The sequence below is a fragment of the Athene cunicularia genome (assembly GCF_003259725.1).
Source record: "Athene cunicularia isolate RWA chromosome 13 unlocalized genomic scaffold, athCun1 chr13_part1, whole genome shotgun sequence".
NCBI classification, from domain to species: domain Eukaryota; kingdom Metazoa; phylum Chordata; class Aves; order Strigiformes; family Strigidae; genus Athene; species Athene cunicularia.
The window spans coordinates 490759-515814 of NW_020799117.1; the positions used below are offsets into that span (position 1 = coordinate 490759).

General features: G+C 41.5%; 1 protein-coding gene across 3 annotated transcripts; it reads right to left on the reverse strand.

Moving 5' to 3' along the window:
• Positions 1 to 1395: 1395 nt before the first annotated feature.
• RBM27 (RNA binding motif protein 27) lies at positions 1396 to 24604 on the reverse strand. 3 transcript variants are annotated; one of them, XM_026858260.1, is made up of 21 exons: positions 24346 to 24604; positions 22712 to 22830; positions 21755 to 21879; positions 20074 to 20180; positions 19308 to 19501; positions 18239 to 18496; positions 17444 to 17677; positions 16158 to 16292; positions 13934 to 14083; positions 11932 to 12079; positions 11489 to 11642; positions 10065 to 10328; positions 9844 to 9972; positions 8888 to 9010; positions 8325 to 8399; positions 8056 to 8220; positions 7529 to 7633; positions 7231 to 7422; positions 5314 to 5400; positions 4738 to 4848; positions 1396 to 4111 (listed from the first exon to the last, which is right to left on the reverse strand). In XM_026858260.1, exons 1-21 carry the CDS (start codon positions 24492 to 24494, stop codon positions 4025 to 4027), a joined length of 3111 nt encoding a protein of 1036 aa, XP_026714061.1. In that variant the 5' UTR covers positions 24495 to 24604; the 3' UTR covers positions 1396 to 4024. The 3 variants fall into 3 exon arrangements, with proteins under 3 accessions (XP_026714061.1, XP_026714063.1, XP_026714064.1); XM_026858262.1 differs by having other exon boundaries at positions 20074 to 20165; positions 24346 to 24603; XM_026858263.1 differs by lacking the exon at positions 13934 to 14083 and having other exon boundaries at positions 24346 to 24603.
• Between the last annotated feature and the right edge of the window lie 452 nt (positions 24605 to 25056).

Genomic DNA, 25056 nt, shown 5'->3' on the forward strand with positions numbered 1-25056 from the left:
GGAGGTGTCACAGTCACCTCTGCAGCATCCCGTTACGACCCCTCGTGATGGAAAATTATTATTGCAGAGAAAATAATCCCGCACTTGGGTTTGGCAAACGTTTTGCTTGCACAGCCGACCTACCCGATTACTGCCTCTTCTCTCCATAAAATAAGCTCCAACTCATCCCCCCAGAGGCAGGCCGGGCTGGGTGCGCAAACGGGCGCAGCCGGGGGAGCGCGGGGACGGGCGGCTGCTGCTCCGGGCCCTCCCGAAAATCACATCTAGAGCAGTTACCTGGGAAACGTGGCACCGGCCCTCCGCTTGCAAGGGAAAAAGTGTCAAGTCCTGAGCTCCGGTTGTCCAGTGTCAACTTAAGATGCCCGCAGATTTGTTAAAAATAAATCCTGGATTGCATATCCTGTTACGGGGGAAAAACATTTTCAAGTAAAGCAGGTGTTGAGAAGCTGAGTGGCGTTTCCATTCATGAAAGCAACACAGGAGAGAGAAAGGAATGATGGAAACCAGTGAAAGAAGCAAAGACCAAGAGTGAAGTCAGTAACAGAACAAGTTAGTTTTCAGACCAAACTGCAGAGGGGTTAGAATGTGCATGTATACCATTTCATGTTTCGTACCCACAGTTTTAAATAACCCAGCGATGCTTGAAATCTGCAAAAGAGGCCATGGAACCCACCATGGCCCATAGAACATTTTTCTTTCTCTGCTGAAGTTTGAACCTTCCCCTAAATGTAGAATAGCCTTTACTGGAATCTCTCCCACCCCCCTTATACCTCCCCCATCAATTCTGCCTCCTAAATTAGTGCTATTCCAGAGCACTGATACACCTGAAGATTTTTCTCCTGGCTCCTAATTAAAGCAAACTTGCACTCACATTCCACACAAATACCCCGGTCACGCATACACTTCCCCCCCAAGAAAGTGATAACGCTCTTTTTGTGAGAGTTGTAATTTTTTTTTTTTGAATGGTTCTGCTGTCCAATTTATTTAAGTTAGAATTTTCTTTGTCTTTTCTAAATCTTGAACCATTCCATAGTATATCTTTATTGCAAAAAAGTCAACATGCATCTTAGAAATTCAGATTGTAATCAATAAAACAAACATTACATATATGAATTTAAATGTATAAACAGTTAGAAATTCAACAATATCTCCTATTATACTATTACACAAGTTCACGATTTGTAAAAACTATAGTACAAGTTTACTATACACCAAGAGGAACTTTATTCCTTTTCACATGATTTTGTTAAAAAAAAGAAGCGTCATTTCCACAATAAGCAGGCAACCGTTTTCAGATTTAATCTTTGCAACTTGAGTTTGTTTTGTCCTTTCTGCTTAGGGTAACTCAACAACGCAGGGGAGGTAATTCTTTGTAATAGTTATTTTCTTTTTTTAATCACATACTTGTCCACTGTTTACACCCCAAGTTCAGACTGGAAACACGAATTACACATCGCCTGTGAAGACACTGGCTGGCGCAGACGTGTTGTTAATTCTAAATCCTGCCTACGGAACCCTCTGAAAGCACGTGCGGATTTCACAAGAAAGCGCTGCCATAAAGCTGGGCTGTCACGTTACCTGTTAAACCAGACAAAAAACCCAAACTGACCCCCCCCTTCAGTATAGCCTAGCGTACCCTAAGATACGGGGAGATCCCTAAGCTCGGGCCACGTGAAGGTCGCTTTCAAAGAGCTCTCCTCCTCCTCCTCGCCCAGAAGCCAGACACCACGACGCTGCCCTGACCAGAACTCCCAGGAACACGCAGCACGTGCCCCACACACAGCCCGAGTCCCACGGCACAGCCCCTCTGCGCCCTGGCCTTTAGACACGGCGACTGGGATGTCACTCGGGTAAGCCTGCCAGTGTGTACTGTAAAGGGGGAAAATAAAAAAAAAGAAATAGTATGCAGCTCTCAAAAAATCATCAACTGAAGCTCCCGTGCTCATTTCCCTCCTGCCTCACCCGGCCCGTCCGGGCAAGGGCAGGCGTCCCCGACCACGGGCGGCCAGCTAAAACCATATGAAAAGGAATCCCACTCTACGTGTCCCAAAGGCTGCTGCAGGCTTTCTGACAGCTTCATTCATTCACTGTAATTTCCATTTTCCAAATACAAAAATACAACAGTTCTCATTGAAATCTATACGCTGGTAGTTTTAGTACACAAAAAAAGCAAGTATTTACAGAATTATACAGTTTAAGAAAAAACTCTGTACAAAAAAATATATAAATCCTTTTGATCCCTCTATCACTTTTTAAACTGTCAGGACTCAAATATGTTTACTGCAATGGATTTCTCAAAATATACACTGACTGAGCCACAGACATTAAAAAAACCATTAGAGATGATGGGAGAGAAGCAAGATACTCTTCCAAGCATGTAGGATTGGTTTCCCCTCGTTTCTTCACGTCTGTAATTTAGCCTCGTTATTAGCAGGTAAGCCCTAATTATCTAGAGGTGAGGTTTTAGTGTGAAGTGACAGAATACTGAGAGATTCCCTTCCACAGACAAGGAAGTAGGAGACGGCCCTGGGTTGCCTTTTGCTACACGAGCATGGCCAAAGGATGCTGCTACCCCAGGCACGCTCAGCTCCTGCCACCAGCCACCTGCAGAGCCACCGCCCCGAAAGGCTGCGACGTGCTCTTCTCTTCAGCCGGGGACTTGCTGGTAAACTCATTACTCAAAAGAGGAGAGCATTTTTACACCGATATTCTGTTTATTTTGTATAGAAATGTACATAAAATGTACTGAGAAGTGTACAGTACAAAGGGACAGTCCAGGCAAACACTCAGTAGACAGCACGCTGCTGCACACAGGAGCCGCGGAACGGTTAGGGTACACGGCTCCGGGACCTGACCTCATCCTCATCTCTACCACAACACACACCATTCCGGGGGCCGTGTGTGGTTTTCTCTGAATGGTACAACAGTAAGGCCACTGAGAATGTAATGGTGTTCACCTCAAAAGTGTCTGACCAAATGAAGAACCCTCCAGACCCAGCTCTGGCCGCCCCTCTGAAGCCTCATCCCTTGCAGCTCTGCTCTAGCGCCCGGCTCGGAGCAGGACTCAGACATTCTGGTGGCCAAAACACATTTTGGTTCGTGGGCTTGGTCTGAACACGAGCAGCTGGTGGCAGGGAGAGGAGGAAGAGTTTCTACTGGCTGGTAGGCGGTCGCCAGTTTAGTTGTTTTTCTTTTTGAGGAAGTATGAAACTCATCACATTCATGCTCACAAATACTGAAATGCAGTAAACAAACAGTCTGACTTGAACTTGAACCTTCTATGGAAACTACAGGAAAGAATCTGAGAGTGAAAATCCACTCACATATGTGTCATTGCTGATGTTTTCTGTGAAGCAGAATTTGAAGAAACAGAGTGAACTGGACAATATTATAGTAATACCCTGTTAAATTGCTTCTTCCATCTCCTCTCACAAAAAGCAGAAGAACATAGAAACCACGTGGCTTTCTAACATACTGAAATAAATGATTTATGAATCTAGCCACAAATAATTCCTACATTAAGTGATTCCATATGAAGTAAAATGCTATTCTTTTTTCAATTAGCAAATGAGGCAATTTTTTCTTTCATAACATTTAATGGAAGTTTGCGTCTTTCCCCTAACTCCATAATATTGCTAAATAAAACCTGTTATATCTTTTCAATTATAAACTAACAAATCAATCACATTATAAAAAACCCAAAACAAGGTAATACAGGTGACACAAAGAGGACAAGAAAATACTAATATTTCCCCTCCCCCCTCTCTCTTTTTATCCTTCTTAAATAGAAAAAAATCACCACCCTGGTGAGCTTGATAATTATGTAAAAAGTTACTGGGCCTTTGGCTAGCTTAGTATCACAGCTCTATATCCGAAATGTTTTTATAACAAACTTTGCTCACTTTAAATCTTGTGGTTTGAAAAGAAAGTAAAGCTTTTTTTGGCTCATCAACTTTGTTAAATAAATGTTTAAAAGATGTAGCTTGAACTATATTCCTAAAATTATACATTCCAACATCAAGTTTCATCTTCTCCAAGAACGGGACTCATCCTCATCTTCGTCATCATCATCATCATCTTCGTGCAAAAATAAATCTGAGGTTTCAGTCTCCTAGATGAAGAAAACAAACACCATACTTTTAAAGAAAGAAGTTCCCTGCTGTATCCTAGGAAACTGTCGTGCAACGCAGCACTGGTTGTGCTTTGTATCAGGTTCCTGTTTACCGTACGTCCCCCTGGAACGCACACAATGACGTTCAACAAGTTTTACAGAAAGAACAGCAGCCTCACACATCAAGGAAAGAAAGGCAAGCTTCAAAGGAAGCGGGAATAAACAACCACCCACCCTCTCTGAAACAAGTTTTCTGTTAACTGCCGAGACAGAAAAACCTTTAAAAGAGTGTGTTCATAATTAGAGGAAAGAATGTATGTAACTTATCCTACAGTGGAGCACTGCTAATGTGAAGTAAAAGCATTAGCAGGCTGCATGTAGAGAAGGGGAGGTTTATTTTCATAGTTGACCAATCAACATCCCCTCCAGAAAGTAGGATGCTTTTTTTCCCCCCTTTTCCTTTTTTTTTTAAAATGTGGAAAACGTAACAGACTACTCAAAACCAGTTAAGTTTCTGGTTTGCAAAAACACCTTTTATGAGATTTCTTCAGTAAACAGAAAACTGTATCCTAAAGGAGCTCTTGGCTCCCCAGAAGAGCGATTAGGTTATTAACACACTTTCCTACCTCCTCCTTAGACTCCTCTTCCTCTATTTCTGTGGACACAGAAGGTACCTTCGGTTTGTGCCATGATATCTGTAGCCTTCGGTCTTTGAACCGGGACCCTTGGTTAGCAGCCTAGATTTTATGTTAAATGAACATATTTTCAAAAAGAAGATTAGGAAAAGTCTTTTTAAGATCGCCAACAATGAGCCAGACCCAGCGAGCACCGTGCAGACGCACGTTTGAAGGTCTCAACCATTTAAGTCACAATCACCCACTTCAGTCTTCCAAGAGCAACTTCGCTCCAACCTGCATCTGCTAACTAACGCTCCTCGACCAGCAGCCTGAAGAGGTGAGCAGAGCTCTGAACGGACCGTGACACTGAGCCCTTATCAGCAAGAGGCCTGTGTTACCCTTAGGGCAAACGGGGGCTATGTCCCCCTTCAGTGACCCTACATGCAGTAGCAACAAATACCCACAGGACCTAGCTGAGACTGCTGGGATCAAAGCCGGATAAATTTCCAAATATGAAGGCAGAGATAAGTTGAAAATTCTTGTTTTAGAACAGTGAAAAAAAAAATAATCCATTATTCTACTTACATTCTCAGCTTCTGAGCGAGATTTAAAAGTTAGAACAACACTTAATGGGGAATCCTCCTCTTGAAGGTCTTCAATATCTCCAAATTTCTGTGAGAGAAAAATTGATTAGGAGCAGTAGTAATCTCCTCCAGAAACATGATCATCATGTGCTACAACTGCAGTGTACTAAAGCACCACCAAAACCTTATTTTTTTTGACAAAAAAAGTGAGAGACAGAGAAATCTCAGCCGTGTCATCCAGCAACACTGCAGCATCTGTATTTTTGGGCAAAAGCTCAGATTTATTGTTATTCTAATGAGTGGAGCTTATTTTTGCAGGATGAAAGTAAGTCCTTCAGAGCTCATTAATTTGCAAGAGATTTCAGTAAGAGGAATCAGACTTTGCTGCAGAGCACCTGAATAACATTCTAAATACACTACTGAGAGGAGAAAAGTAAAACTAGTATGGCTAGATTAACAAGAAGTTTGCATTTTTAGAATCAATATACTGCATAATGGTGAAATTGGAACGACCACAGCAACAATAGTTAAATAGTAAAAAAAAACCCAACACAAACAAAAAAAGGTTTTATGCATGGAATACAGGCAGCAATAAAGAAAACTGTAGTCAACTTCAGACTTCATATGAAGAGCAGAAGAAAAATAGCTTAAAAGCCAGGAAGATAATGGCTTGAGTAACAGCACCAGTTCTTTGTAAAAACTTTTTCTGGTTTTAGCAGCTAAGGATAGCTAAAACTTTCAAATATGAAGTCTCTCAGGAAGAGAATTAAAGACGTTTTTCAGAAAGGCACTCTGGTCCCCTCCTAGGGCCTGTCCCAGGGTTCACGGCACGCTTACTGTGCCATAAGCAGGTTGGGTTCTGCTCAAACCACACGACGCTTTTCACTGCATTTACCTAACCAAAGCTGTTACAGTGGCCCTGGGGTAACCCACGAGGCCAAAGCAGAGGAAGAGCTCCCCAAAGAGCAAAGCTTACCCCCGCTGTATGAACAACTGCAAAGGTCTCTGCTCCCACCCAAGCCAGAAACAAACAAGCTGTCAGATTACCAGTTCCCTCGAGAACTCTACCGCTTTTCTGTGTCAAGCTCTAAAGGGTAGGATTCTACAAAATTAGCTCTCCATGTCAGTCACTTGCTTTGCAAAGAGCATCCAGAAATACCAAACTGACTGGATCAGGCTTAGATTTCATGCTGGGTCTATTTATGAAGCATTACATCACCTCTCTGACAAGTTTACTGGCTTGGCACATGAAAACATCTCATTCTGGAAAGATTAACTGAGGGAAGTGTAAAATCAGTTTTCCTTTATTATGTTAACTTAGTTAGGATGCTAACACACCCGGTAACAGCCTGCAAACCAGCAAGCTACTTGTCCTGCCATGAGTATGTAACGACTCTGAAACTGATGTTCTCTTTAGCAAAGCAGTGCTTTGCTTCCTGAGCTACAGAGACACAAGGTAAATGGTATGAATTGCTAATCTGAAAAATAATCTGTAAACAGAGAGAGGCTGATAGGCATTTTCCAGCCTTCTAATGTCTGTTTTAAACCATTTCAATGCTGAATCAGCAAGAGTAGGCTGTTCAGCTTTGCCCACTAAAAGGATGCGTTGCGCAGCTATTGTAAAGCAGCTCTAAGAGGTTACATTCACACCCTTGATAACTCTTGAAAGTGTTTGCTTACACAGCCTGTTCCATGAATTCAGGATGAAGTTTTTGATCTGTTTGCACTAACAGGAACAAAGAGACTTGCATCTTCAAGAAATTGGGAAAGAAACAGTTATTTACCAAGTTCTTAGCGTGCCCCTCTCTGTAAGCAAGCACAATCCAGGGTATTGGTTACCTACTTAACCTCAGATTTACAGTTTGGCCACAATTCTCCTCTTCAGGTTTTTCTTTTATTAATGTGACCTCATACTTACAGAGAAGTGCTGTAATAATTCATCTTTTTCCTCTTCAATGAAGCCTCCAACTGTCAGTGCTTTGGGACGATGATCCACCACCATATGATTCAACATGCCCCTTCCTCTCCCACCACGACCCCGTCCCCGTCCTCTGCCTTGGGCTGGCACAGTCTTTCCTCGACCAGCAGGCAGAATGCCCAAACGGGCTGCCTGTTTCAGGAAGGCAAATAACATACAAAGCCATCCTCAGTTTGAAAGGATTTAAAACATTCATGTATCATAAATACATTAAAAGCATCAATCCAGACAAACTCACCTCTACTTGTAACTGATTCAGCTTTTTTCGCAATTCAGTTGTGTCTTCTCCAGAAGAGAGTCTCTTATGGAAGTCCAGCTCTGCATCCAACAGTTCCTTTTGTGCCTTAGAGGGAAAGGTGCAGAAGGAGAAAACGGCAGGGAAAAGCAGAACTGTAATGCGTGCTTTTAAAGTTTTATTCCACTTTCTCAGCAACACGTTTTTGTAAATGATATAAACAGATCAGTACACAGTATCTATACTTTCCTCTAAATTCCGTTTGGTTTAATTCCCTCCATGATGTGCCCCCACCCCATTTTTTTGAAGGGCCCAGAATTCTCTGCTTCAGAACTGGAAGAGCTTGAGTGAGCTACATGCAAAACTAGGTCACCCGAGCTCCCTGAAACCACAGCTCGCTTGTCCACCGTTATCACTCAAATTCAAAATACTGCTTGGAAGCATTTTGATCTAATGCTACTGCATTTTAGGACACAATATTAGCAACAGTTACAAAAGCTAGGTGGGCAAGTGTCTTGCACAACAAATACCTCTGTCTTAGACTTTAATTTTGATGGTGTAGAGGCTGCAGATGAAGTTTTTAATTCATCCTTTAACTGCGATATTTTTCCTGATAGTTCTTTTAAGGTCTTCATTATTTCTGCTCTCTCTTCTGGTTTCATAGCCTTATTTTTCTCCAGCTTGGATATCAACATCTGTGTATTAAGATCAGGAATATAAAATTCCAGGAAAACCAACACTGAACAGACAATTACCTATCAAATCAGGATGTATTTACTAGAAGACATTCCAGACTCACCTTCTGGCATTCTATTTGTTTTTCTAACATCTCCTGCTTCTTTTTCCTCATGTCTTGTTGGAGTTTCATTGCCTCCTATATGAGAAGAGAATTCTTTTGGTCAGTAAAAAGCAGTCTAGCATGATATGTACTCTCACATGTCATATTTTTTTCTTCAAGTTATAGAAGTGAAGGCCATAACGAAAACTACTAGTCTGCAAAGTGCACATGCTGTGAAGTACTCTACTAAATTTCTGTCCCCTTCAGGCACCTCTTAAGAAACATACCCTACATTGTCATTTAAGTGCCTCATACTTGAAGAGCTTAAAATCAGGGAAATGCCTCAAGAAAACCCAGAAACCCACACGTGACCAAGTGGGTCAAGTAAGACACCCCCAGAGGGACGCTGCCTTACCCATGGGGAATCTCAACGGGCACCTGCGAGATTGTCCGATCCAGATGACAAAACCCACACACGTGTAGAAAGCTATACAGCAATATCTGAGGTTAAGTTGTCTATCAAACCTTTCTTTATAAGTGCTTTGATCGCTATGCTGTCAGCCAGCCAATGAATAGTCAAGCACCTGTTTTTTTTTAAGGGCTTCTTGCACGTCGTGAGGTTTAGACCCTGCACCAGGCTTCATAGTTGTCTTTAAGTTTGAAGAACTGTAAACCATTTTTGAGTGGCTTGTAGAAGTAGGAAATGTCTGAAATAGTAAGAACACACAAAAATATGAATGTGATATACCATCAATGAATTTGAGAGGAATGTATTCTGTGAAACAGGAACAAAACTTCCAGATTTGCGCAATGGGACAAGAGGACCAAGGCAATTCAAACACATGCATGAAGTCTAACACTCTACTTGCTTGGAAGCAATTGGCTTCAATGCTTGTTAAAAGGATTTCTATTAAAGACACTTTCTTTCCTTTTTCACCCAAAACTCCCTCTGTATCCTGATACCCTCTAGAAAGACCACTGAAGCCGATCTGCATCTGCATTATATTCAGCTTTGCAGCCAAACATCATACTTTCTGATCAAGTAAGGCAGCAAAAGTCACCTGCATACTTCCTTTCTTAAAAGGAGGACTTCTCTGTGGCCAAGAGCACACGCTGCCCTACGATTTCAGTGGGAATTAAACTGCATCAGCTTGAACTCTATGCAGAGGTATTATATAAGCTTCTAGCACTAGTGTTAAAACACAGCCTAAGCTCAAAAATCACTGGGAAAACAATTATATTTGCCAACAAAAAGCTGACATCACATATAGGCTGTCAAATTCGTTTACTATGAAGCACTGCTGAAAATTTTATGCTACTTGAAATACTGGTACTTTATTTCTGAGGTCACTATCCCTATTTTATAGAAAGAGCTAATGAAACTAGGAAGAAGTGACTGACCAAGGCTGCAGAGGACATCAGTTAAAAGAAACAGAACCAACTGGAAACAATTTGCAAGTTCTTTTTAATCATTCCTTCTCAGCTACCAGGCCAAAGGTTTAAGTGCAAGCACGAGGAGGGTCAGCCTTCACTGCCATACCTGAGAATCCTCTGCCACAGCCCCAGGCTGGCTTAAGTCAGGCTGGGTTCCACCTGCTGCTCCAAGGCGACGTTTCACCGGGACTTTGTTAAGGACATAGGCACCAGATGCCAGTGGTTTATTCATCACCTGTGTATGGACAGGCATTACAACAATGAAAGATGACATGCTCTGCTCTCTCAAGGCAGCGTGGTTCGGGAGCGCTGAGGGCAGCACGGTACCTTTGACAGGCTGCTGTGCATCGTCACCGCCGGCGCCGCCGTCAGGGCCTGCTGCTGCAGGTGAAGCTGGTGATGAAGAGACTGCGCGGGTGTCTGCTGCTGTTGCTGCTGCAGCAGTGGGGGCTGCTGCTCGCTCTCCCTGTGCCACAGGACCCTTATGAACCGGTTGTTCAGAACTGCCTCTGTGCTGGAAATTGCCTTCCTAGCCTCGTCGTTAGTCAAGTACTGAATTAGAGCAGCTTCAGGATCATTCTGGAAAGCAACCTAAATCAAAAGTTCATTGGAATACATTATTTCTCGAGGAAGAAAACATCTCAACCAGTAGCAAACCAATCTACAAATAATCTGCAATAATGAGTGGAATATCCAACGATATTAGGAGCTCAAAATACAGGTAAAACATTCTGTGTATTACAGCCAAGCACCTTTCGGCAAACGTTGCATGTACGTTGCAGCAAAGCCTCTAAACAGTAAAATAAAATTAGAAAAACAAGACTCCTTCAGCAATAGAGTCATATATTCAGAGCACTGGGAACTACCACCGGGCGATGACTGAGGAGACCCTAGTGTTGATTGGAAAGCTCTTTGTTCTAACCTCCTGCGAGAAGACCACTGTCCGAGGGTGTGCAATGCAAAGGTTCACCACATTCCCAAAGCAGCATTATCTAACACTCTTGAAGACAATTCTTCTCTAAAAATTAATCACAGGAATAAAAACATGTATTGGACTTTCTAGTATAATGACTGAGATAGCATGTTTTAAATGCATTATTTCATCATCAAGGTGCAGAAAGCACTACAGAATCTTCTGGGCTACGACATAAAATTAACAACTCAAGAAATACAGAGGCTTCCCAGGTATCTGTCTTTTATTTAGACTTCTGAGCACTGAAGAGGCAACTGCTTTGTCTAGAAAAATAAGGGGTAATTAAATGCTATTTTAACCATCTAACTACCCGTGTTTTGCTTATACAGTGCTTTTCCCCTTCTTACAGCACAAGGGACACCACTGAATGGGAGCCAGTTCTAGGATGCAAAGCAATAAACTGATGCATGTGAGACTCTCCTGTAGCACCTTTGTCAAAATCCTGACTACGAAACAGGACTATCATACAGAACAGAAAATGTTAGATCTCTTTCAGTAAGTTGTTCAAAAACCTGAGTTAGTCTAGATACTGTTAAACCAGCAAACCTTTCAAATTTCTTAGGACCTCATGAAGGCAGAAGTCAACATAACTCTACAGAGTTAAGATAAAAACACAGATTAGACTGAGAAGAGGTTTCTCTGAATCCGATTACCTACTCTCCCAGTTAGCCTCCATTAGGATTTCTCAAGGAATGTAGTCCAGCTGCAATATTCAACCTGGCTTCAGGGAAAATCAAATACCTGCACACAGGCATAAAACTGAAATTTGTTTTTTTACCTGAATGTTTACAATAGTTCCAAATTTGCTGAAGTGCTCGTTGAGCTGTGTAATATTGTTCAATTCTGGTGGAATTCTTTGAACTTCTAGTTTTGTGTTGGTATACTGACTCTTTTTCAAAAATCCTGGTTTGTTCTGGTTGTTATTTGCTTGTCTAGAGAAAATGAGAAGATGGTAATTTAGATAGGCATATATATACACTTAAGTAAGGCAGAAAATGTTAATGCTCATTTAACTTTTACTTTTCTTATATGAAGTATACACTCTAGACATTAACAAGTAAGAGCTCCTCCCACCACCAAATATTCAGTCTCCATATGAGGTGGATGCAGCTTTTCTGACCCAGCCAGCTCAAATTACAGGGCCTAGTGAAAAACAACATTCACAGCGCTGACAGCAAGAAAGTGCATTTCAATGAGGCAACGGCAGTTGTTAATTCTTACTTTCCCAGCCACGGTTTCTTTATTGGTGGGCACTCCATGTTACTCGGAGATCTTTTCCTGCTGTCTGGTTCAAGGACAACTCTAGTTACGTTGCTGCTATTATTTGTAATGGGAATGGGAGGTTCAGTCTGGATGATAATATTGGCAGCTGGAGGAAAGGAAAAAGGCCGGTGTTATTCACCATATATCAACGGAGATATAGGAAATGCTTTCACTTAAACAGCAAAACAGGATTGAGTTAAAAAACATAAAAATCAGGGAGACTTTATCAAGTTGGTCAGTTTTGTTTATGAAGTTACTGCAGAGATCACTTGCTAGCCTAACTAAACAACTTGAGGAAAACATTTAGTCCAGCCAGCAGGGATGAGATTTTGACCTTTAAGATTGGTATTAGCTTGAAGAAACAAAGCTAAAACTCTGTATTTCAGGTACTGAAAACTCAGATTCTGCAGGAAAAGAAAAAAAAAAAAAAGGAAAAGAAACAAAGCTAGGTCCCCAAACTTCAGATTAGAGTTCTGCAGTGTGGCATGTGCTGAAAAAACAACCAACTTTCCCTGTATTAAGTGCTGGCAGTGAAAGAACAACCAAGAACCCTTTCCTCCCACTGCTAACCCCTCGTCACCCCTCAATCCAGTTCTCAGCAACAAACTGTTAATTAAGCACAGCTATGGCATGAAATTATACTCTGAGACATTAAAGTTCAAAGCAACTTCTACAAAACACAAAGCTAAAGCACTAGATCACAGTTTGCCATGTACTTATTTACAACATTTTTAAGATTATGCTATTGCTGTTAGTCTCCTGCATATGCCAAATATTCAACTCCTAAAAAGAAGTCTGAGTTATAAGTCAATTTTCTGTGCTTTTATATAAGCCAAAGCTTTGCTGATTACACTGGTGAGAACAAAGACTGGGCACTTTCGGGCACAGTTTTAATATTACAGTTTTGATCATACTTTGGAGGACGGTTTTAGAGGAAACCTTTCACACACATGACAAAGACAAGTCAAACAAGTGGTCTGAAGCACCACTGCCGAACACTCACCCCTGCCTCACAACTGAAATGTGTTCTCAGAGAATCTGAGGGACAGCAATAAAGCCCCAAGCCTGCCTTTATGATGTTCATTAAGATGAAAACAGCAACAGGGATTTCTGCAATAATATTTAACTATATTCGTTATAGGATGAGTCACTAAAGGAAATACTGAAAAAAACATCTCATCTACTGAGTGAGAAACGGTGAAGTGTAACAGCAAACACTGACATTTAACATCTTTTAAGGATTGGGATGGTAAAAGCAGGTGGGATAAAGAAAGTTATGCTAACAGAACAAAAATTCCTTTAAAGAGCCTTGCCTTGTTCTCTCCCCTAAAAGATCTATTGTACGTGTCACCACTAAGAGACTACATCCACATCCATCCAGTTAAGGATTCAGAATTACTTAAATGCAGACTGGGATTTCCACGGGCTAGGAGATTTCGAGCGCTACCTGCAACCTTCACTTCAGAGAGAACGTCTGGCTGACAGGGTCAGACCATCAAGTACAAAAACATGCCACAGCAGTTCCCCTCTTCACTACCATCGCAACAGCCGAGGCGAGTACTGCAGATCATCACCTCCGTGCCCCAGTCCTAAACACACCCTTGGTAAGCCAAAAAGCAGTCTCAGATGTAAAAGCCATCGTTCTGCACCGTGTCTCTTTCGAGAAGCACTCAGCACCCAAAAAGCGCCTTCACAGGCTAAAGAGGAATAAAACCCCGACCAACCAACCAACAAACCCCCTTGTAACGTTCCCACGCAAGTGGTTATTTGTAATCAAAAAGGCTGCTTTGACTTTAATACGGTCAAGTTAGCATTTTTAAAAAGGTAGAGATGTCAGAAAATTGGTCTGAAATACTGGATCAGTGAGAAAAGCTACTGCTTTCAGCCTGAAAAAGGGGACAATAAGTGTTGACGGTCCTGGACAAAAATAGCAACAGCAATGACTAGAAACCCTTCCTACCTCTTGGATTTGTATCCATCTCCCCAGATGTTAGGCCAATTAGATTTGGACGCTGCGTTTGTGCTCTTGTAAAGAACTGTCGATACTGAGATCTACCAGCACTGGTAATACTAGGAGCTTCGGGGTTATAGCCATCTGGCTCATATGTATCTATAAAAAAAGGAGAGAAATGAAAGAGTTTTTCAAATGAGTTTAAGACTCAGGGTTAATTTTCCTTTAAGGAAATACATTGATGTCCAAGAATCAGAAGTTGTTTTGGATGAAGAGAAGAGAGAAAAGATGTTGTACAGCCAATGTGCCTAGCCATTGAAAACCCTCAACTGAATGTTATGCCCAAGGCTATTTGGGCATAATTCTCTTGTTTTTCACTCTGATTGTTACCGTTTGTCGAAAGCACATAGGTCACAATAATGGAGTATGGCTGATGAGCCGCCTGAAAGAGGAATGAGGTGTCTGTATGACAAGCTTCACAATGCCTGACAGCGTTTCAAGGGGAGCAATAAAAGATTTAGTTTGAGCATTTATTCTCTAGGGACTAAGATCCAAAGAGATTTTCAGTCTTTGCTGCCCAACAGTCTAGTTTACTCAAGAAAAGGATTTTTGAGGAAGAATGTACTTAAATGATTCCAATCAAAGAAAGCTGAGAAATGAGGTAATTTGGCCAATACTTACCTATTAAATTCTCTTAATTTATCTAAGAGTGAGATCATCTGCCTAGCTCCAGTAAAGTACTAATGATTATTTTAATTAAAAGGGGTAGCCATGAGAACACAAGACAGAATTGATTCATACTGTTCTTCCAGCCCAAGTTCCAAATCAAGGATGATGCATTTTTCCAACCACAAATATGAAAAGCTATGCAAGAACTAGAATGAAAAAAGTCTACGAAAAGCCTCCACAGAAACACAGTACATCCTGTAACTGAACCGAATGCCTTTACAAGGGGTCTCGACAGACTTGAAACAATCTAAATTTCAGCTCCTTATTCCACAGCAACAATGAAGACTCTGCAATTAGAGCAGATGCCTCAGAATTTCCACACTGATGTTTGGCAGTTTAGTGTCAGACTCGACCAGGAGCTTCCATTAACCTTGCATGAGCTGAATCACAAGTTGCTACTCCACGATCTGGCCCAGGATTGATTGCAAGGGGGCAACCAGCAGTCGTTAGTGTAACAGTCCGACAACGGGGCAGGAAAGTCTCCCCAGATGTTCTGGAGAACAGAATTATGCAGTGCAACTGAGGGCAGTGATGCCTGCGAGCTAAGACAGACAGATTCACCCACTGGAAGAAGTTCTGAAGCTGGAAGAATCAGAAGGTAACATCTAAATGGCCGACAGCATTTGGAGTTAACCAAACAATTATCTAACAAGGTATCCGAGTGACTCAAGTTCTGAAAAGCATGGAAGTCGCAAAGGAATGACATGGACCATGAACTAGAGCCCTCCTTTGAATAAAATTCAGAATATTTATGTAAAAAAACCCAGACAGGAATATAAAACATTGAGATTTAATTGTCTTATTTTGCTCATGTAAAACATGGAAATACCATTCCTCCTTTCATTATCGAAGAAATGGAAGCTTTGTTGGATTTAAACTGAACAATCTAGGACTCTCCAGGTGTTTTGCTATGTCCCCTCATAAAAATCCACTTTTTAAAATTCAGCTCTGTTAAGGAAGATGGACACGTCCATTGAAAGCCTTTTTTTTTTTAAAAAAAGTCTGAAAGCTAGAGCTAAATTGATTCTGGAAAATAAGGTACAAAGAAAGCAGTAATGTATATGAAGACTGCAGAGACTATTGTGATACACAGCTAAAAAAAAAACCCCAACCTCTCATCTGTAATAGCCAAGAGCGGATAGAAACAAAGACCAAGTTCAACATTAATTACAGGTTTGCAGAGCCATCTTCTGCCTAGTGATGTCGTACTGAACCGCTTGAGGATGAAGGGAGCCCCTCTCTCATGCAACAATCTCTTTGCTTTGAAGGTACGAAAACCCAGGCAGAGCTCCCACCAAGGCTCTCCCCTCAGACAGTGGCAGAGCACTAGTGCTATTCACACCGAAACAGCAGATGACGGCCTGACCACAGGGAAAGCCATCAGACTTCTTTTTAGATTTGTATGTACCAGAGGAAGACAGAGGTAAATTCTAATCACCCATCAACAGAGGAATTTTAAAATGCACATCTCAAGCAGATTAAAAAAAAAAAGGTATTTGCTTACGTTCCGATACTGTATACAGTAGGTTCTGGGGTAAAGGAGGAGGTAGTCTTGCTCCGATGGGTGCAAGACTGGGCACTGCACTTGTCCCAGGCTGGTCACGATTATTTATCAAGCTTGACTGTGTTAAAGGTGGTCCTACAATGACACCACAGAACAGATCACTAAGACTTGTAACTCCACAGATAAAACGTGCAAACAATTCAGTGCAATTTGTTTATGCCTTGTTTTGAGCAAGGACAAGATTGTTAATATCAATAACCCCACCACAGTAAAAGTAAATTGAGAAGCCCTGTTCAGGTAAGTTACTCCAATTCCAACACCTTTTCTCTTTCTCAGACAGGACAAAGCCTTAAGAAAAAAAAAAAAAAGAAAAAAGTGTCTTTTTCCCCAGAGGTTTATTATTCTGGAGCTTTCACTAAAGCAGCTCCTCCCTCAGCTCTCCCATGGAGAATCAAGGCTTGCTCAGGGCAAGAGACTGTACCAGCAACCCTTAGGAGTACAGTTCTAGAACAAAAGCTACAGGGCAAAAGGCATTCACAGACAAGGAATTTATCTAGATATTTTCGCTTTGCACTTAGAATATGCCCATTTACTTAGAATATGCCCAAAAAGGACAATGTGTTAACTACACAACCTATCCAGACACGACCACAATCAGAAGCGCTGCCACTTCCACTAAAAGGCTCACGCAAAGTTTGGGGTTAACTTTGTATTATTTCTCATCCCACAGCTGCTGCTGTTTGATACAATTATCACAGCATGTATTTTGTTACTGGAATAGAGAGTACTGAAACTGAGCATCCACATAATACTTTCATTTCTTCATAGAATTTACATTACAATATGCAGTAGGATAGCAAGAAGGGCTAAACATCTGAGATCACTGTTGAGCTAAGACAGAGATTAAGATGCATCTGCTTTTTGTAGCAGATAATATAGCACAAACACAGAAATTTATTAGATCTTTTAGGAGATCAAATCTCAACATTTTTGCAGTAGGAAAAAAAGATGATAGTGATGCAGTTGTCAGTGATCAATCCAAACACCACCAGGGTTATGAGATAATCTGAAAGATACTCCCCTCTACTCCCCTGCCTAATTCTATTTGGAGTGTTAGAAACATCACATTTTACAGGTGGATTTTTCTGAATTATTTTGGCAATATTTTGAAGGGCACAAGACTAGCAAAGAAACCTGAACTCATAACTTTGAATACAAACGGACCTTCCAAAAAGAGCCATGACTGTAACTTGGTGACAGACACACAGAGCACCATGCTGACTTACTTGGTACGGGAAGCACGACGGGAGGTGGTGCCTGCGGATGAGCCTGTGGAACTGGCAACCTTATGTTACGAGCTGGACCCGGCAAAGGGGGCAGGAGCATTCCAGGAGGAGGGGGGAGTCCCGGAGGTGGCGGAGGAAAAGGAATCATACTTGGCAAGGAAACTTCATCTACTACTAAAGGATCATTTCCATGATCAAACTGGCAAAGATCACCAAGTACACAAAATCCTCGCTCTGCAAAACAGGAAATTTAATAATCTTTTTAGAAAAAAAAAAAAAAATTAGTTGTCGGAGATTTGTAGCACCTCAGTTCTTCCTGAAATTCCTTACTACAGAAAACATGCAATCACTGATCCAACATGACATTAACAGATGAGGTTTCAAAATAATCCAAATTAGAATGATCTTCCATAAAAACACACAAACATACATGCACCCGTCACAAAAGCTGTGGGGAAAGGAGTCAGAAGTACGACTTGACTTCCATTAAGACACACACACTGCAATCTTTATCAGACCTGCCAGTGGTTGAAATATTTGCCAAGCACATACAGAACTGTGAACAAGCTCCACATGTTCTTATCCAGCAACTGTCAGACTATAAGTAGACTGCTTCTAGCAAGTAAAGGGCATTTCCTTCCCCAGTAAAATGCAGGTCATATATGCATCTTTTACACACAAGGTATACTTCATAGCCTACTACATTTTGACTTGCTGTCCACATTTAGTGAAAACCTAAAAGAGCTCAGAATAATTGAAACAAGGTATGAAACTGAAAACCAAGAAACAGTTTACCATCATAATCTCGACATCTTCTTTTAGGAGGAGGGTTTCTACCAAATGAACTGGGATTGCTATGATTGTTGTAGTAATTTGACCAGCTCTCTGTTGTGCTTTCAAGATGGTGCGCAGGTGCAATTACAGTAACAGCACTGGGAATAGATTGTGCAGAGGAATACTGTTCAGTAGATTTACTGGGAGACACAGACACTGGATTATATGAGCTTTCAACATCATTTCTTTCACTCTTGAACTTCGATCTCTCTCGGTGCTCTGTTTTAAAAAAAAAAAAAAAGGTAGGTAAAGTCTTCATGCTTTGTTCTGTGTATCAGAGCCTTAAGAAAAAGATAATACACAACAGTATAAACATTTATCTAAATATTCAGTATTCTTCATGTTAAACTTGAAGGAGCTTAGTCTTACCAATGCTATAAGAACTAAATATAACGCAAACAAGGTTTTAACTTCAGAAATACAAATGTTTTCTTTGCAAAACGCACCTTCACTCCTCTACTCTGTATTCCATTCTGGATTACAGCTTTCTCTTTTAAAGTAGAAAGAGGCGGGGAAAGCTTGAAACCTACCCCTTGCCCTTAATCAACATGGTCTCAACATGCATTGAAACCTGTGCCTCTTATTTTTCCAAGAGACCTGAATTAGCCCTCAAAGAACAATGGATAACATAGTAACCACCCCCAATTACAAAGAAACCTTCTTTAAAAAACGCACAGTAAGAAATGCCAAAGCGGGTAACGCTATTTTGCAAAAGAACAGATCTCTAGAGGGGAGAGAAAAAAAAAGTCAACAGCTTTGTCAGCACACACAGTACAAAAATATCAGCTACCAATATCCGCTGGTATACACCTGTGGATAAATTAAGAAGTTAGCAAAGAAGAAACAATCCCCTTAATTGTTCTGCTCTGAAGAACAGCATCTTAATTACGGGTTTCAGGAACACAAAGCTCTCAAAATTCGCTCCAACTACTCAAGGCCACCCAGCGCCTGCCAGACCACACAGTGCGTGGGAGTCGCCGCACTTCCCCGACACCTGGTGTTCCCCTGAAGCAGCACCGCAGGTACTCACCGGTGCTCCTGCTCGTGTCACGGTCTTTGCTTCTGCCCCTGCTGCGGCTACGGCTTCGACTCAACCCTCTGCTTTTGCTACGACTTTTACTCCTGCCGCGTCGCCAGCTCGACTTCTCTCTGTACAGGTCGCTCCTGTCGTAGTATCTGTCATAGTCCCTCCATTTCCCATCGTCTCTCTTCTTCTCTCTGGTTCTGGAAGACACACGCAGACCATGTTTATGAAAAAAGAAACCAAATTAAAAAACAAGCTTGCAGCAAGTTAAGATACTGTTCATCCTTCCCATCCATTTAGATGGCAAAACATTTGAGTCAGAATTTGCCAAATAACATAAAGAGGTAGAGAATCTCAAAGATGAGTCACTGATTGGTATAAACCAGCAAGGGAAGGGCTAAGAACTGGAAAGGTGAAAAAGACAACTGAAACAGAACACATTTTAAAGCAATGTTGATGCTGTGTGAATTCCCTCCGACCCCTAAAGACCTTCCCCTGCAATGCCCTTCATTTATGTCACAAGGGAAAGAATGCCGTTTAGGGATTACATTTGAAAAAAGTACTCTTATTTTTTCAGAAGAGACAAACTTCTACTGATGGTTCTCATGCACATGATCAGCATGCAGACAATACATTGTGGACAGAGAAAAGTGGAGAGGAAATCACTATTTTTACAAAAAAAAATAAATTACTACCTATGAGGTAAAAATCCATAGTTAAAGATTGTCAGCGAATACAGAAGAATATGTAAGTATTCTGGTTCAAAACTAACCTTTGTTCACTGGAATCTGCACGGCTTCTCTGTGGACTGGAATACTTCTTTTTCCTGCCATCCCGCTCTTCTTCAACTGGCTCTTGAAAATTCTGTTTAAGAGACAACTAACAATCAAGAATAAGTGTTACTTTTTTTTAAAAAATGAAGAAAGTAAGACCAAGATTTATTTCAACTTGCAGTTAGCATCCCGTATTAAAACAATACTAAGTATTAATTGCACAGAACACTTAAGCACCTCAGGGAATTAAGTGCTAGAGGTTGTTGGGCTTTTTGTTTCAATCTTTCAGGTATTTCTGCAGAGGAGATGCCCCCAAATAAAACTACTTTGATATTGTGTTTTTAAACAGGATTCATGAAAGACAAGTCCTTCATCCACTCTCCATTTCGTTAGCTGGAGTAAGCAAGTCTACAAATGAGGTATTTTCTGAATCTCTTAACTGGAACACAGGTATCAAAAGCCACTTCTCCAAGTAGATACGCCACTAGTTTATACTTTGAAATAAATGCTTTAAAACAAAAAAGCGTTCACATGGTTGAGCCAGTCACATTTCTCACTGGCCTCAACAAAATCAGTTTTAGAAGTCTGTTAGCTACACCACTACTGTAAATCACCTTGAACCATTCTGTACTTTTGTTGCCTTTGCTGCCATTTTATACTGCGTAGAACTTACTGTACATTTTGGTGGCAAAAGTTTAGATGCAATAGTCTTTAACAGTTTTTTTCCCCCAATTAAAATGCAACAGAAAAGAAGGCTTCCTGCATCCTTTTTAAGATTATCTGGGGAGAACTGGTAGGAATATTCAAGACTTGGCTTGAGAGGGCTCTGGAGAACCCACCCTAAGGCCCCGCTTCCAAGACAAGTTATATCAAAGGGTAACTGGGGTCCCTTCCAACCTAGGCTTAGCTACGATTTACACTTGGTTTATTCTGTGTCCTCCGTTTCCAGGAATCACGTAATACACTCAGCTATATGACAAATCATCCAGGCCTTACTGATGATGAAATAACTAATTAATGTCCTGATCCTGTAAAGGTGTCCCATAAAGCTGTCCTGGAGATCTTCTAGAACTTCATATATACTCTCTGACTTTATTTGCATCTTTCCTATAGTAATTAAAACACATATTCAGCCTAAAGTATCTTTGCAAACTGTTATCAGAGCATACAAAACCAAAGAATGTTTACTTCTATAGCAATTTTCCCCCAACTCTCTCTCAAAGCTGTTACATTAGGATGCTACAAACACAGAGAAGAGGTCTCTTCCCTTGGAAGATCACCAGCTTAGAAGAAAAAAAAATCTTAGACAAGTGATAGAGGATTATACAATATACAGATTTAGACAACCATGGAAATATTACTTTGCTTTTCTCAACAACTTGTTTGCAATTTTGTCAATAAAACATAAAAGAAATAACTGTTGGTAAACAAATGCGACCTCACTTTTAAAAGTAATTATCCCTCAGTATAGAGGCCACTGTATTTCACTGATTTACAGTATCAGAAAACATTTAAAATAATTTAGATTCCTCACAGTTATACAAAATTGGAAAAGGAAATGTTTTGGAATGTTTTTGCTTCTTCCCCCTCTCTTAAAACTTCAAAAACACTTATCAGCTCATATTGCCAGAGACGTCTGAATGCTATTAATCTAGAGCAAAGGTAGAAAAATCATGTTACCTCCTCCTTGACTTCTTCTTTTTCCTGACCTGCAGGCTTTGCTTCTACTTTCGTGGGTTCAAGAGAAGGAAGATAACTCTTTGTGTACAGACTTTCAAAAAGTTTATCTACAAAACCTGAAGTTTCTGAGGATACAGAACACAAGAAAATATTGTTACATGTTGATTTAAGGGTACTGTTAAGATTATCAGAGAAGTCCCTAAAAAAAAAAAGTCATCCAGGTGGGCTACTCACAGCAGCATCATCTTATATTAATGAACATCAGTTCCATTCAAGAAGCTGGAATTACATTTATGGAACTTGAGGCTGTTTATTTAGATAAAGAAATTAATCAGGTATATCAAAACCAGAAACGGTGACTTTTCCTTCAATCACATTTACAACTCTGATGGGGCAAGCGTGATTGAAACTTATGATGAAGGAATAAGTCCAGTTACTCCACTAGTGACAGTCAGCAGCCTCTTTACAGCAATTTTTATGAAAGTAAATCAGTTATAGAAGAGTAATCATCAGTTAAACAGAGTACAAAAAAAAATGCACAATAAATTGCCCAGTGAATGTCAGAATTTCAAGTGCTTAAAACCTTGAATTTGAACCAGATTGCTACGAGCTCACCAGAAGCCTGAAAGATTAACATGGACCAGGTTTTCCAAAGTTATCAAACATCTGTCAGAGCAACGTCTGGCAGCATGACTGATAAAAAGAAATTGCCAGCTTTCGTTTCAAAGGATTGCCTCCCACCCACCCTGAACAAGACCAAGCTACACAATATCATTTTAAGATTTTTTTTTTTAAAGCACAAGATTTTTATTCCTTCAGTTTCTGTGAGAAACATTCAATTCACATCTAACAATAAGTATTTTGATGGCAACAACCGTACATCGTCCTTCTTCCTCCCTCCTGCCCCCCAATGAAATGAAAACCACCGAACAGATGAAGTAGTGGAGAGCACAGTACCTTTTTGCAGAAAGACATCCAGCTGATCAGCACAGAAAGCTTTCAGCTCTTTCTCTGGTTTGTCTTTCTTGACTAATGCCACAACATAGTTGGCTAAGGCTGAGGGGTCTGCGTCACATCTATTGAGAGAAAGCACCATTCTTGATTCTGCTGAAGTATCCCAAAAACTCCGCCTTGGACAATCACGGTACAGAAATGCCACTGAAAAAATCTGGCAACACACGTTGGATGTTTTTCTGACATCCAGCACCAACACAGCTGCACTGGGATGACTGAGCCACCAAGTTGCTTTTTTTTTTTTCCTCTTTCAATTACAGCACAGTATTTTAGTTGCCTTGTGACCACGCCCCCCACCCTACCACACCTGACAAGGTTCCCACTCTTTTGCTCCTTCCTGAGCTTTGCTTAGGAAACACTACCTTCCTTCTTTTTTACAGAAAGATCCAATTCTAGGGCAACAGAGCAGATGCCATTGTTTCCTAACTTTCTCTAAGCACAGCAACCACCACCAAGTATGAGTCTACAAGAACAGCAGAGCAAGCACCAGGAAAATCACTGCACAATTACTGTAAAGTATTAAAATGGTTTTATAGCATTAAAACATGACTACCACGAAAAGTACTTCAGACAGATGTATTGCAAAAGCACATTTTAAATACGTAAACAGACATGTTCTGTACAGCTCATTACTGTGCCCAACATACTGGGTTTTCCTTCCCCAAGGACTATTTCCATGCCTACAATTTTTACACTGATCCTTTAACGTTGGTACAATGTCTAAAAGGTGCAACTCTTAATACAGAGTCACTATCTGCAGTACCTAAGCCCTTACCTTGCTTCATGAAGGCCAAAGATAGTCAACTTTGTGCAGCAATACTCTGCCACTAATCTTTAAATTGGATATTGCTTTAGATTCCTTTATTCAGCTATTAGAACAACACCCAAAGTATGAACTAGATTAACAGTGTTAAATGATTAAGCAATAGCTCATTTTGCCTCTCAAAAGATGCAGGTGAAAGCTATCAGATGGTAGCTAAAACCTAAAACAGTCTGACAATTCAAAGATTATGTTGATTTTTAAAGATTAACATTTAGAGAGAGGATTGTGTATTTTCTAAGAGCATTAGCTACAGAAATAGAAAGAAATAGTATAAAGTATACTCAAAATAATCTTATGGGGGAAAAAAAAAATCCAGAAAACAAACAAAATGCAAAAAGCCATGCAGATGACAACAGGTTAAGAGAAAATAGAACTCCTCAATGAGTCAATCAAGCAGCTCCACTCCAAATTAGTTTGCTTGCCGCTTCCAACATCTGATGAAAGCCACGTTAATGTAGCAATTAACAACAAAGAAGCCACAAATTTACAGATTTTACAATTCTTCCACATGCTCACGAAAAGAAATAACGTAATGTATTTGGTGCCAGTGCTCACGTGCAACCAGCTATAAACCTTCAACTCCAAACGAAGGGGATGATCCACCACTTCAAGCCACCCCCATTCCTCTCCCCGAGGCGCTACGGGGGCACGCGCAGGGTGCCACACTTCTCCAGGTTAACCATTCTCTATTTGCACTCCTCAACCCTTGGCTGTCAGGACCCACTAGCAACTTCCCCGATGCTCTGGCACGAACCCTCGTCTCCAGCCCCGTCCCCAGGGCGCAGCGCGGGGGCCAAAGGAACGGCAGAAGCCGACGGGAACCGGGAGCGGAGGGACTGCCAGAGAGGTTTGGCCAAGTATCAGCGAGAGCTGCGATCTTGAAAAAGAAAACAGGGAAGTCATGAAGAAGTTTCAAAGGCCTGCTACTTAATGACTACAACCGAGTAGTCCTTAGGCTTATTTAGATCATGAGAATAGAAAAATACGCGTAGAAGCACCAGTTGCCTACACGCTGCAAGGGAACGTCCTGCAGCTTGGAGCGGGTCTCAGCTCTGCTCTGTGGAGGCTCTAAGGCCGGTTCCCAAGGCTCCCTCCAACGCCCCTTGCCACGGGGAACTCTGCAAACCCCTGGCAGCGTCCCGGCGGCTCTCCCGAACCCCGGCAGTTCCCATCGCGGGCCCCGAGCCCCAACCGCCCTCTCCCACCCCAGAAACAAGCCGCGCTCCCCTCCCGCCCTCCGCCCGGAAAGGGTCAAAGCTCCTGCGCGTCTCGAGCCGCCGCCCCGGAGGCCGCTCCTGCCCCTCGGCTCCCGGCGGGGTGTTTCAGGCCTCTCCGACAGACCGGCGCTGAACTCCCGCACGGCAGCCGCGCTCCGCGGAGGCCAAGGCCGATACGCCCATTCCGGGTACCAAAAGGCCGCGCTCAGCGCACCGGCCCGCGGTAAATCCCCTGTCTCTTATACACA